At 34.4% G+C, this 14,514-nt stretch overlaps 1 protein-coding gene across 1 annotated transcript; it reads right to left on the bottom strand.

Annotated features, from left to right (window-relative positions):
- Positions 1 to 5,803: 5,803 nt before the first annotated feature.
- Positions 5,804 to 13,487, bottom strand: LOC309961763 (putative E3 ubiquitin-protein ligase HECTD2; the record flags this gene model as incomplete). The annotated part of the gene is given in 4 exon segments (XM_082839263.1): positions 5,804 to 8,928; positions 8,931 to 9,345; positions 9,349 to 9,420; positions 13,413 to 13,487. Coding segments are annotated over 4 exon segments (1,707 nt in total). The 3' UTR covers positions 5,804 to 7,783.
- Between the last annotated feature and the right edge of the window lie 1,027 nt (positions 13,488 to 14,514).

Genomic DNA, 14,514 nt, shown 5'->3' with positions numbered 1-14,514 from the left:
TTGGTGGGAGCATTTAATCCATTTACATTTAAGGTGATTATCAATACGTATGTTCCTATTTCCATTTTCTTAATTGTTTTGGGTTTGTTATTGTAGGTCTTTTCCTTCTCTTGTGTTTCCTGCTTAGAGAAGTTCCTTTAGCATTTGTTGTAAAGCTGGTTTGGTGATGCTGAATTCTCTTAGCCTTTGCTTGTCTGTAAAGTTTTTAATTTTTACATCCAATCTGAATGAGATCCTTGCTGGGTACAGTAATCTTTGTTGTAAGTTTTTCCTTTTCATCACTTTAAATATGTCCTGCCACTCCCTTCTGGCTTGCAGAGTTTCTGCTGAAACATCAGCTGTTAACGTTATAGGGATTCCCTTGTACATTATTTGTTGTTTTTCCCTTGCTGCTTTTAATATTTTTTTCTTTGTATTTAATTTTTGATAGTTTGATAAATCTGTGTCTTGGTGTGTTTCTCCTTGGACTTATCCTGTATAGGACTCTCTGCTCTTCCTGGACTTGATTAACTTTTTCCTTTCCCATATTAGGGAATTTTTCAACTATAATCTCTTCAAATATTTTCTCAGTCCCTTTTTTTCACTTCTTCTTCTGGGACCCCTATAATTCAAATGTTGATGCATTTAATGTTGTCCCAGAGGTCTCTAAGACTGTCCTCAATTCTCTTCATTCTTCTTTTTTCTTTGTTCTGTTCTTCAATAGTTGTTTCCACTATTTTACCTTCTTGGTCACTTATCCATTCTTCTGCCTCAGTTATTCTGCTATTGATTCCTTCTAGAGAATTTTTCATTTCACTCATTGTGTTGCTCATCATTGTTTGTTTGCTCTTTAGTTCTTCTAGGTCCGTGTTAAATGTTCTTGAATTTTCTCCATTCTATTTCCAAGATTTTGTATCACCTTTACTATCATTACTTTGAATTCTTTTCTGGTAGACTGCCTATTTCCTCTTTATTTGTTTTGTCTGGTGGGTTTTTACCTTGCTCCTTCATCTTCTCTGTGTTTCTCTGTCTTCTCATTCTGCTTAACTTATTGTGTTTGGGGTTTCCTTTTTGCAGGCTGCAGGTTTGTAGTTTCCATTGTTTCTGGTGTCTGCCCCCAGTGGGTAAGGTTGGTTCAGTAGGTTGTGTAGGCTTCCTGGTGGAGGGGATTAGTGCCTGTGTTCTGGTGGATGAGGCTGGATCTTGTATTTCTGGTGGGCAGGACCACGTCCAATCGTATGTTTTGGGGTGTCTGTAACCTTATTATGATTTTAGGCAACCTCTCTGCTAATGGGTGGGGTTGTGTTCCTTTCTTGAAAGTTGTCTGAGATAGGGTGTCCAGCACAATATATTCTGGTCGTTGTGTGGAGCTGTGTGTTAGGGTTGAGATGGGGATCTCTGGGAGAGCTTTCTCCTTTTTATATACATGGAGCCGGGAGGTCTCTGGTGGTCTAATGCCCTGAACTAGGCTCTCCCACCTCAGAGACATAGGCCTGACACCTGGCAGGAGCACAAAGACCCTGTCAGCCACACAGCTTTTGGGAAGTCTGAGGTCTTCTGCCAGCATTCAGTAGGTGTTTTGTAGGAGTTGTTCCACATGTAGGTGTATTTCTGATGTAGTTGTGGGGAGGAAGGTGATCTCCACGTCTTACTCTCCCACCATCCTGAAGGTCTCCTTAATTAGGTTAATTAAAATGCACCTAGGGCTTCCCTGGTGACGCAGTGGTTGAGAGTCCGCCTGCCGCAAAAAGAAAAAATAATAATAATAAGTTAATTAATTTTAAAAAATGCACCTAAAGTTTCATCATAGAATATGATGTTTATGGTTGACTTTTAGTAGTTATCTCATTAATTAGTTTAAGGGAATTTTCTCAATTCCTACTTTGCTAAAACATTATTGTTATTATTTTTAGTTATCAACAGATTTTTAATTTTAGTAATTTTTTATTTATTAAGTTAATCTGAATATTTCTCAAATTTAATGTTAAGATATATAAGTAAATCAATTACTTTTCTATTTGAGTATAATTTCTTTCATGATAAATCCCACTGATTGATGATATAATTCATACATACACACACAGTTGTATTAGATTTACTTATTTAATATATTTATAGTTTATGTTCATATGTAAGAATGTTCTATAATTTTTATATTGTCCTTATCACTGATTTCATAGTTCACCAGGTTTATAAAATTAGTTGTACAAAGTCCCTTTTTTGATTCCCTGCAATATTTAGTATAAGAAATATTATACAATTTCATTTTATTAATTTATGCTTTTATCTGTTCTCCCTTCTATGTACTTTAGACTTCTTCTATGGTTCTGTTTCTGGCTTCTTGATTCAAATTTTTAGCTCATTTATGTTCAGTTTTTCTTGTTTTTGATTATGGAATGTGTTTTGTCTGCTAGCAAGCATTTAAGAGTTTTTAAAATAATTTCATTGATCCTGACAAATATACTTCATGTATGCTTGAAAAGAATTTATATTCTCTTTCTGGCATACATATAATATAATTATATACAATATATACCAATTATATAAATATTAATGATAAAAATGGCATAAATATGTATATATTTATATATAATTATCTTATACATATATTTATATCATTACTATCTATCTGTTTAATCTACCACAGTATGGTATTGGCTAAAGGATAGACCTATAAATAATAATAGATTCCAGACATAGGATCACATATATGGTTAACCAATTTTCATCAAGGAAGCCAAGGAAGTTCAGGATAATAATTTAAACAAATAATGCCAAAATTATGAGATATTTTTCTACAAAAGAACTCTCAATCCCACCTTGCACTATACAAAGATTAATTAAGTTGAAATGAGTGATAAATATCAAAGTTAAAATTATAAATATTAGAATAAAACATAGAAGAAAATCCTTGTGGCCTTGGGTCAAACAAAAATTTTCTTAGCTACAACACAAAAGTCATGAACCATAATGTTTTAAAATAATTGATAAATTGGACTTCCTCAAAATTAAAACTTTTGCATTTCAAAAGGCACTCTTTAGAAAATGACAGGATAACTTAAGACTAGGAGACAATATATACAAAATAATTCTCTGATGAGGGACTTGTATTCAGAATATATAAAGACCTGTTATAACTTAACAAGAAAATAACTAAATTAAAAATGTGCAGAAGATTTGAGCAGAAACTTCATCAAAGATGATGCATAGGTAGTAAGCAAAAACATGAAAGATGCTCACTACCATTAGTCATTAAGGAAATGCAAATTAAAATCACAATGAAATATTATTACACATGTATTAGAATGACTAAAATAGAACAGACAGTACCAGGTACTGGCAAGAATGTGGAGCAGCTGGAATATTTATACATTGTTGGTGGGAATGCAAACTAGTATAGACATATTAGAAATCAGTTTTCTCACAAAGTTAAATACTTATCATTTGACTCAGAAATCTCGCTCCTGTGTATTTACTCAAGAGAAAGAAAATACGTGCTCACAAAAAATCCTGTATGGGAAATTTTATTGCATGTTGATAATTGCCAAAAACTAGAAACAACGCAAATGTCAATCAACTGTTAAATGGATAAACAAACTGTGGAACACCATGGAAAGGAATTCTATGCAGCAATAAAATGGAAGGATTTACTGATGTATGCAACACATGGATGACTAGCAAATACATGACTCTAAGTGAAAGAAGCCAGATTCAAAAAGCCACAAATTGTATTATTCCATTAACATGATGTTCTGGAAAAGTCAAAACTGTAAGTTTTTTTTTTTAATTGCTAACAGCAAATATTTATTCATGATTGAAGCCAAGAAGAATTTATAAATGCATTTTAATACCTTGCTTATAAAATAACATTTCACCTTTTCAAGCTTGTAAGGAATACAGGAAGGCTTTGATGTGTATATCTATCTATCTAACAAAAAAAGAACAGTGGTAACCATGGGCTGGATGTGAGAAAAGTAGGTTGACAAAGGAACATTTGAGAAATTTGGGGAGGTGATGCAAATGTTCACTATCTTTAGTGTGCTAGTGGTTACACATCTGTGTGCATTGTTAAAAATCATAGAATTGTACTGGGAAAAAAGAAAAATTTATTGCATATAAATTATAGCCTAATAAACCTGACTTAATTTTTTAAATTTCTTTTTTTATGGAGATCTCATACGTATTTGTGGGGCATTTTTCTTGAATGCTTTATATTTTTGTTAGCATTTTAGATAGTATATTTTTTAATTTCAGTGTTGTACCATTTATTAAAGCATAAAGTTAGGGTTTATTTTTATGATATCTGTTAAGTTCCAACAAACCTGCTGAACTGTTACATTATTTTATTTTTCAAATGCTTTTGAATTTTTCTCTGTACACAATTATCTCATTAGTGGATTATAAACATTTTGTTTATTCCTCAAAAATTAAAAAAACAAGGAAAGTAAAGCTCACAGAGTATTTATCATTTACTTAAGTCCACAGGGCTTGAAAGTGCCAGAACCATAATTCCAACACTGTTCTCTCAAATGTAAATCTCAGAGCATTCTTTAATTCATGTTTTACTTTTATTATTTAATTGCTTTAATTATTTTATTTCAGGTATTTGTATTGGATGTGTATTGTTTGGATATCTCATTTATGCCAGTTCAGCACCTATTTACTATTTTCTAATAATAAATTCTCAATTTCCATCAAGAAAACACCCAGTGCTGCACTCCATCTGTGACTTTTGGTGGGGTTGATGCATGCATATCTGATCAGAGCAGCACATGTGCTGTCCACAATAAATGGTTTAGGGATCAACACATGACTTACTCCAGGCTTATCATTCAATCTTCAAAATTTAACTGGACATATAAAAGGGAGGAGCACTCTTTCCACTAGGTTTACAGTGCTATAGAATATCAGTGTGAAGCTTTCACACTGCTCTGTGGGGAGAATCTCCCTGAGGATGAAGCCAGAACACAGGAAAGCAGAATCAAGAGGCAGAGACAGAATTATGATGGCATCTTTGATTCAATTTTCCTGAAAGCCAAATTTGTCCCTGGACTTTTCATTATGTGAAATAATAAAATTTTTGCTTGAACTGGTTTGAGTATGAAAGTATCCTCTGATATATTGAAGCATAAAATAAAACACTGATCTGGAAACTGAGAGGTCTCACATGTAATGCATGGTATCAAGGACCTCACAGACTTATAAAGAAGAGAAAGAATGCACATAAATTTGTAAATTTATTATGATAATAACTCTTTTCCATTGCCTCAATGTCTGATTACCTCACTTTTGAGACCATTTGTAAGAATAAATTGTATTAGATAAATGTAAGTCATTCCCTCATTCAAGCCAAGAAGCAATAATACTTTTAATTCTACCAAATACAGGGAGAAAAAAAAAATGAAGTAAATCCTTATCTGAGTAAGGAGATGTCATCCTAAAAAACTCAGTTTCAGATTTTATTTAATGCCATTGACATATCTTTGAACGTACTTTATTTCAAAATCTAGATTCCCTAATCATTGTGAGTTTTAAAGATCAGAAGAAGACGTGATTCTAAACATTTAAAAATAAACAGCTTTAACATCTGTGGAATAAAAGCACATGAAGATGACTGCAAGATTTGCTATCTGAAGCTGGGAATAAAACTAAGGACCTTCTCAGTGCTCACAACTCTCTCCCATTTTTGTAAATCATACTATTGTTAAATTTAAAAACTGAAGAAATAAGTGTACAAATCTATGCATTGAAAATATTATATAACAGTTTTTTAAATGCTGTAAATTGGAAATCAGTCAAAATCTATAGGCTTCTTAATCCCAAATGACATTTAACACTTTCTACCCAGCAAAAGGTTAATTAAAAGTAATTTTTAGACCATATCAATGTGAAATGGGAGAAGAAATTTAATGACATTAAGAGAGTTAAATTGTGAAAATTTATGCCTGTAAATACTGATAAAATATCAATCTCTGTATATATGGACAATGTATAAATTGGCTAAGATCAAGTATGTCTTTGACACATTTTTTTTTACAGAATTGTGTTAAACCTATAGAACAATTTAAAGAGAATTGACATCTTTATAATGTCCAGTGTTACAATCCATGAATGTGAATTGTAAATCATGAATCTATTAGGGTCTTCTTTGATTTCTTCCATCAACATTTTGTGATTTTTAGGATAAAAGTCATTTACATGTATTATTACAGTTATACCTGAGTATTTTATTTTGGGGGAACAATTATAATTTTTTTAAGAAAAATTTGATTTCTACATGTTTCTTTTGATTTTTAATTTTTTTTTAAATAGGGATATAGTTGTTTTACAATGTTGCATTAGTTTCTACTGTACAACGAAGTGGAGCCCCCTGTGCTATACAGTGGATTCACATTAGTTATCTATTTTATACATATTAGTGTGTATTTGTCATCAATCTTCCAATTCATTCCATACCCCTTTTCCCCCTTGGTGCCCATATGTTTGTTCTCTACGTCTGTGTCTCTATTTCTGCCTTGCAAACAGGTTCATCTGTACCATTTTTCTAGATTCCACATATATGCATTAATATATGATATTTGTTTTTCTCTTTCTGACTTACTTCACTCTGTATGACAGTCTCTATGTCTATCCATGTCTCTATAAATGACTCCATTCATTCCTTTGTATGGCTGAGTAATATTCCACTGTATATATGTACCACATCTTCTTTATCCATTCATCTGTCAATGGGCATTTAGGTTGCTTCCATGACCTGACTATTGTAAATAGTGCTGCAATGAACATTGGGGTGCATGTATCTTTTTGAGTTATGGTTTTCTCTGGGTATATACCCAGTAGTGGGATTGCTTCTTAGTATATACAAATATAATTGATTTTTATGTGTCACTCATAAATCTTGCAACTGTGTTGAAATCTCTTAATAGTTCTAAGAATTTTTTTGTATATTCCTTGAGATTTTTGATGTAAACAATCATATCATATGGAAATAGAGCCAATTTATTTCTTTAATGTTTTTCTCACCCTATTGCACTGACTAGAACTTCTAGTTTAATAAAAGTAGTGAGTACAGACATCCTCACCTTATCCCAATTTTAGAGGGAAAATATTCAGTTTTTCACTGTTTTTTTTTTACACCCTTATACAATCATCTTTATTGATTTGTAAAAGCTGTATACACGTCTAAAACCCTGAATTTACTTTGTAAAAATAAATCTTTAGCAATAAATGGCACAATCAAAATCCCATTATTCTCAGGCTATTATGTAGTTATTTACATGCTTTTCAGCAATGGTTGAAAAGAATCTTAGAGAACGAAAGCCAGTATATCAAAAAACCCTGTAAATTGCATTTGCAATTATACTGTTGTTTAACCGCTATATGAAAATATGGCTACATGCCTTACATTAATGAAAATGTAGCTATCTGTGTTGCTACGGTGTGCTAGCAGCACACAAGCTGCCACTGGTCTCCACTTTGTCATCAGTGCATTCTTTACTGCACAATGTTTTCCCAGTGGAACACCTGTGACAAACTACTCATGGAGAATGATAAAGTGCTATAAAAAAGAGGGACTGGACCCACACCTGTCTCTGCCATCTGGTCTTTTTCTCACTCAAGCAGTGTTGTATTTTTAGAAAACCATGCCTCTACTGAACATACTTCATATTTGATTTTTAAAAAATCAGTATTTTAAAGTTGGTGAGTTTTGTCAAGGTGTTTTGAGACAGAAGCATGAAAAGCTTAAAGGCACAATGAGAGGGAAGTGAATGCTACATATAAAATATATTTCAAGTCTTCTAGGTTACTCAAGTCCAAAACCTTCTGAATTTGAAATTCCAATAATCAATTTCTGTTTCAGGTCCTTTTTGTTCTTGTAGGAGGGAAGGCAAAGTTGATTGAAGCAGGTGTGGGCCACAGGCAACCAGTTAGTTGAAGTTTCATTCTTTGAGATTTTAAAGTTCAAGTCAGCCATTCCTTCTACAGGTACTCTGTCACTTCCTGTGGTAAAATGTAGCAACTTCTTTTGAAGGTCAAGAGGAAATCCAAGCACAATATCCCAAAAGTATTGTATAGTCAAGTCGGTTTTTGCATAGCCATCATACTGAGTACTTCTCTGCAGGGCATGCATATCCAGTTCAGGACTTCCACAGACCAGAATTTCAACCTCTTCTGGACGAAGAAGCATTAGGAAATTTGAAGCGCACACACTGTGAAATCCATAATAAAATGCAGCAAACTGCTTATAGATGGATTTGTTGAGAAGAAAGTCAATATAAAGCTGTACATATTCTTTCCTATTTTGATTGGTAACTGGAATTTTATCACCACCTGGCTTTAAATTATAGGACTTAATTATTCTGAATTCTTCTTGAAACACCTGAAATATTGAATAGAAATCTTCTTCAACATTGCCTTCATATGTCAGGAGTTCACTTAATCCATGGGCCAACTCAGGCATAATTTGACTCAGGTCATCAGTGGTAACACTGCAGATGCCTACTGGCGTATTTTGGTCATTAGGAACGATGGGAGGGCTCAATAATTTCTTGTAGCAGCAGCGGGGGAAACGAATATCCAAAGCAATGCTGTTATAAACAGCTAGTCCCATAAGAATTCCAACCAATCGGAATTCAGAATAGTTGTCACATTTAAAGCTGCTAAACCAACGGCAGTATGAATCCTTATGATACGTAAACATGCCATAATCTGGATGAAAAATTTGTCGAATTAGAAGAAGGAACCATTCTTTAGTCAAGCCGCCTATACCCAAACCAGCTTCCCCTACAAAGGTAACTTTCAACTTCTTTTGCAAGTCTGCTCTTTTCCGGGTTAACTCATCAAGAGAATCGCTGACCAGATATGTCCACCTTACTTTCATATTTAGAAATAACATATTCATACCAGGTCTCTCTCTTCTAGATACTTTATCCACCAGGCTTTGCTGTGAGAATTTCCAAAGCTCTGCCAGGTGTGGTATTCTTCCATGAGATCAATATGATCCAATGTAGAATTATAGAAATCAGTATAAGGAATAAGGGGAGGAAGAACCAAATTGTTTGCAGTATTAAGTAAAGCCAACACTTTAGATGATGATGGGATCCACCAGGAACACTTTGATATAGGTGGAAATTCTTCAGGCTTTGCAGGAAACAGGTGTAAAGAAATAAACTGCAGCAATCTCTCTACCAATTGTTTGAAACTCTTCTGGGATAATTTTTTAAACCAGTGAACTAGGAAATGATGGTCAACTTCCACTAACATAGTTATCTGTCGTAGCAAGTGAGCATAGATGACATATGTAGATGTGTTATTAAATTGAGGATTCTGTAAAAGTATAAAATATGCTCTAAGATAATCTTTTGTTCATGGACTTTTCCATTCTTGTAACAGGCTGTTAATGATTCCCTTTAATATTGTCTTCTGAATGTCTTGAGGCTGCTAGTATTGGAGGGTCTCCTGCAGAGGTGGTGGGTGGCTCTGTCTCACCATGAGGACAAGGACACTGGCAGCAGAAGTTCTGGGAAGTACTCCTTAGCGTGAGCCCTCCCAGAGTCAGCCATTAGCCCCACTGAAGAACCCAGGTAGCCCACTCTGTTTTTAATTAATTTATTTCTATTGAAGTATATTTGATTTACAATATTGTGTTACTTTCAGGTGTCCAGCAAAGTGATTCAGTTATATATATATCATATATATATATATATATATATATATGATATATATATATGTGTATATATATATCTGATCCTGGACTTTTGCTTGTTGGGAGTTTTTAAATTACTGATTCAATTTCCGTCCTGGTAATTAGTCTGTTCACACTTTCTATTTCTTTCTGATTCAGTCTTAGGAGATTGTACCTTTTTAAGAATTTGTCCATTTCTTTTAGGTTTCCCGTTCTATCAGTGTATAGTTGATCATAATAGTCTCTTATGATTCTCTGTATTTCTGTGGTGCTGGTTGTAGTAACTTTTTTTTCAATTCTGATTTTATTGATTTGGGCCCTCTCCCTTTTTTTGATGATTCTGGATAAAGGTTTATCAATTTTATTTATCTTTTCAAACAATCAGTTTTGGGGTTCATTGATTTTTCTTAGTCTGTCTTTCATTTATTTCTGCTCTGATCTTTATGATTTCTTTCCTTCTACTAACGGGGTTTTGTTTGTTCTTCTTTCTCTACTTGCTTTAAGTGTAAGTTTAGGTTGTTCATTTGAGATTTTTCTTGTTCCCAAGGTAAGTTTGTATCACTATAAACTTCCCTCTTAGAACTGCTTTTAGTGTGCCCCATAGGTTTTAGATCATCTTGTTTTCATTTTCACTTGTCTCTAGGTTTTTTTTTTTAACTTCCTCTTTGATTTCTTCAGTGATCCATTGGCTGTTTAGTAACATATTATTCAGCCTCCATGTGGTTGTGTTTTTTCTGTTTTTTTTTTTTTTTCTTGTAGTTGATTTTTAATCTCATAGCGTTGTGGTCATAAAAGATGCTTCATACGATTTCAATTTTCTTAAATCTACCAAGGTTTGCTTTGTGGCCCAGCATGTGATTTATGTTGGAGGCAGTCTTTCACTCTTGATGCATGGTGATAGCTGGAAATTTTGGTAGATGCTCTTCATCAGGTTGAGGTAATTCCACTTTATTACTAATATGCTTAGAGTTTTTATCATTAATTAATGTTGGATTTTCTAAAATGCTTTTTCTTTGTCAATTGATATGTCACTTGATTTTTCTTTTTCAGCTTATAGATATGGTGAATTAAATTGATTGATTTTCAAATGTTGAAGCAGTCTTCCATACCCGTTATAGATTTCACTTGGTAATGATGCTTTTTTTATACCTTTCTGGATTCAATTTTCTAATATTTTGTTGACAGTTTTTATGTGTAAGTTCATGGAGATACTGGTCTGTAGATGTTTTTCCTCTTTCTTTCCTTTTTATTTTGTACTGTCCTTGTCTGGTTTTGATATCATGTTGATACTAGCCTTATAGAATGTGTTGGAAAATGTTTTGCACACTTTTATATTCTGGAAGAGATTATATAAAATTGTTGTATTCTTTAACTGTTTGGTAGAAATCTTCAGTGAAACATCTGGGTCTGGTTTCTTTTTGGAGAGCTTTTAAATTACAAATTCAATTTCTTTAAAGGTAATAAGATTATTTCATTTGACTATTTCATCTTTACTGAGCCTTAGTAGCTTGTGGGTTTTGAGGAATTTGTCCATTTCTTCTAAATTGAATTTATGACTGCAGAATTGTTTGTAGTAGTCTCCTCTTATGCTTTTAATGACTACAAGATCTGTAGTGATGTTTCTTGTTTCATTCTTAATATTAGTAATTTATGTCTTTGCTAGTTGCTTTCTTTGTCAGCCTTAGTAGAGCATTATCAATTTTATATTTTTCCCAAAGAAACAACTTTTTTTTCATTGATTTTCTCTATTGTTTTCCTGTTTTTAATTGCATTGATTTCTACTTGTGTCTTTATGATTTCTTCCTTATTCTTGCTTTGGGTATATTTTGTTATTCTTTTCCTATTTTTTTGTCATTCTTTAAAAATTTTTTTTTACGTTATTGATTAGAGGCTTTAGGTGAATCTCACATATTTTAATATGTTGTATTTTCATTTTTATTTAGTTCTATGAATTTTTAATTTACTTTGAGATTTCTTCCTTGACCCAAGGATTATTTAGGCTATTTCCAAGTATAGAGACGTTTTTAGAGACTAGACTAATTTCTAGTTTGATTCTATTATTTTCATAGAACATACTATAAAAATTACAAGTATCTTACATTTGTTGAGGTTTGTTTTATGACCCAGGATATAGCTTATCTTAGTGAATATTCCATAGTGCATTAAAAAAAGTGTATTCTGGGCTTCCCTGGTGGCGCAGTGGTTGAGAGTCTGCCTGCCGATTCAGGGGACGTGGGTTCATGCCCCAGTCTGGGAAGATCCCACATGCCACGGAGCGGCTGCGCCTGTGAGCCGTGGCCGCTGAGCCTGCATGTCCGGAGCCTATGTTCTGCAACGGGAGAGGCCACAACAGTGAGAGGCCCACGTACCACAAAAAAACGTGTATTCTGCTATTGTTGTATCAACCCATATATTTGAGTAACCACTAAATTTAAATTATATGAGGTAAGTGTATACATAAGGCCTAGTCTCTACCTTTGAGTATCTAATAAAATGGTCCAAGAAAATTTATTTATAAAAATAATTATACATATATCCCCATTAAAAATAATAATAATTATAAAATGGTGATAATCAGAAATTTCCAAATGATTGAGATGAGAACGTTTTTATAGAAAGAGTGGTATTTTTGTCAGACATTAAAGGATGGGTAAAGCTCCAATATACGAGATTTGAAGGAAATATATTAGTTTTGTTTATGTAGGGCATGGAGGCAGAGAGAGGAAAAGGGAAGGAGGTGACTACCTACTCTTCTAGGATACAAGATTCTACCAATCAAATGTTAAACAGAACCAGATCTAAACACTGGGTGTTGATATAAAAAGATTTCAGATCTCATGCCTCTGATGTTTTATGTTTTCCTTCCTGGGGAAGCTCTCTTCTAAGGCTCAGTGATTTACAGATTGTTAGTACACAAGTGGACTTTGAGAAACTAAGAAATCTAGGTCTGTAAATGTTTCACAACAATAGTTGATTTCCATTTGAAACAAAAGAGAAAGACCTGTTACAAACTATACAAATTATAATATGCCAGAACAGGTAAGAACTGAAAATGTAAGGCTTTGGGTAAAGAACCAAAACACTTTTTTCTGTTAAATAAGAGAAAGCACAGTTTCCCTAGAAGTTAAACATGTATTATGAAATTATAAAACATATTAGTCATATAATTTTTCTTATGACAACAAGCAAGTCAAAATATGAAGAAACATTGGAATTATTCATAGCATGTAGGGGAAATGAAAGATATAGGATATTTTATGTCAAATTGATAAAAGTAAAGTTTCTTATATGCACACATTTTACATATCCATTATTTATATTCTGCAGATGAAAAATGGAGGGTTAAAGACATATACAGCACTTGACCAGCATCACATAGTTGGTTAGAGGTAAATTTTTCAATTTTATTCAGGATCTTGGCCTTCATAGTTCATGTTCTTTCTTGTAAAACAAAAATCATAGCTCTCTGCTCATAATAAAAATCTTTACAAAATGGCAAAAGAAAAAAAAGCATGCCAATGTTCCCAAAGAGAATATTAACTACATATTCCTTAATAATGTTCACATTTCCATTTCTTGGTTTTCCTTGTAACTCATAGGTTACTCTTGCTCAGTGTCATTAGCTGGGCTTCCTCTTTTCCAGACTGATAACATGGAAGAACCCAAGGCTCAGTCCTTGATCTTCTCTTCTCTATCTTCACTCACTCCCTTAATGATCTCATCTAGTCTCATAGGTTTAAATACCAACTTTTTGCTGATGGTTACCAAATTTGTTTCCCAAGCTCTGACTCTGTATACCCGACTGTGTCCTCAGCATCTCCATTTGGATAATTTATAGCATCTCACCCTTCACCTGTTCAAATGAACTGCTACTTCTATGCCCCAAACCTGCTCCAACTTCAGTGTCCTCCCTCTCAATTGATAACAATTCTATCTCTCCATTTAGTCAGGCAAAATAAAAAAACAAAAACCTTGGAGACATTACCGATTGTTTTATTCATTTAATACCCTATATTCATTTTGTGAGGAAATCCCATTACCTCTACCTTCAAAATATATCTTGCAGAGACCATCAAAATGGCAGAGGAGTAAAAACTGGAGATCATCTTCCTCCCCACAAATACATCAGAAATACATCTACATGTGGAACAACTCCTACAGAATGCCTACTGAATGCTGGCAGAAGACCTCAGACTTCCCAAAAGGCAAGAAACTCCCCACGTACCTGGGTAGGGCAAAAGAAAAAAGGAAAAACAGAGACAAAAGAATAGGAACGGGACCTGCACCAGCGGGAGGGAGCTGTGAAGGAGAAAGTTTTCCATGCCCCAGGAAGCCCCTTCACTGGCAGAGATGCGGGGTGGTGGGGGAAGCTTCAGAGCCATGGAGGAGAGTGCAGCAATAGGGGTGCAGAGGGCAAAGCAGAGAAATACCCACACAGAGGATCAGTGCTGACCAGCACTCACCAGCCTGAGAGACTTGTCTGCTCACCCGCTGGATGGGTAGTGGCTCAGAGCTGAGGCTCCAGCTTCAGAGGTCAGATCCCAGAGAGAGGACTGGGGTTGGCTGCGTGAACACAGCTGGAAGGGGGCTAGTGTGCCACAGCTAGCTGGGAGGGAGACTGGGAAGAAGTCTGGACCTGCCTAAGAGGCAAGAGACAATTGTTTCAGGGTGCACAAGGAGAGGGGATTCAGAGCACCACCTAAACGAGCTCCAGAGACAGGCGCAAGTCACGGTTATCAGCAGGGACACCAGAAACGGGCATGAAACGCTAAGGCTCTTGTTGCAGCCACCAAGAAGCCTGTGTGTAAGCACAGATCACTATCCACACCTCTCCTCCTGGGAGCTGTGCA

This window comes from Leucopleurus acutus, assembly GCF_964270905.1.
Source record: "Leucopleurus acutus genome assembly, chromosome: 5".
Lineage (NCBI taxonomy): Eukaryota > Metazoa > Chordata > Mammalia > Artiodactyla > Delphinidae > Leucopleurus > Leucopleurus acutus.
The sequence above is the reverse complement of the archived record's forward strand: the minus strand, read 5'-3'. Positions and strand labels throughout refer to the sequence as shown.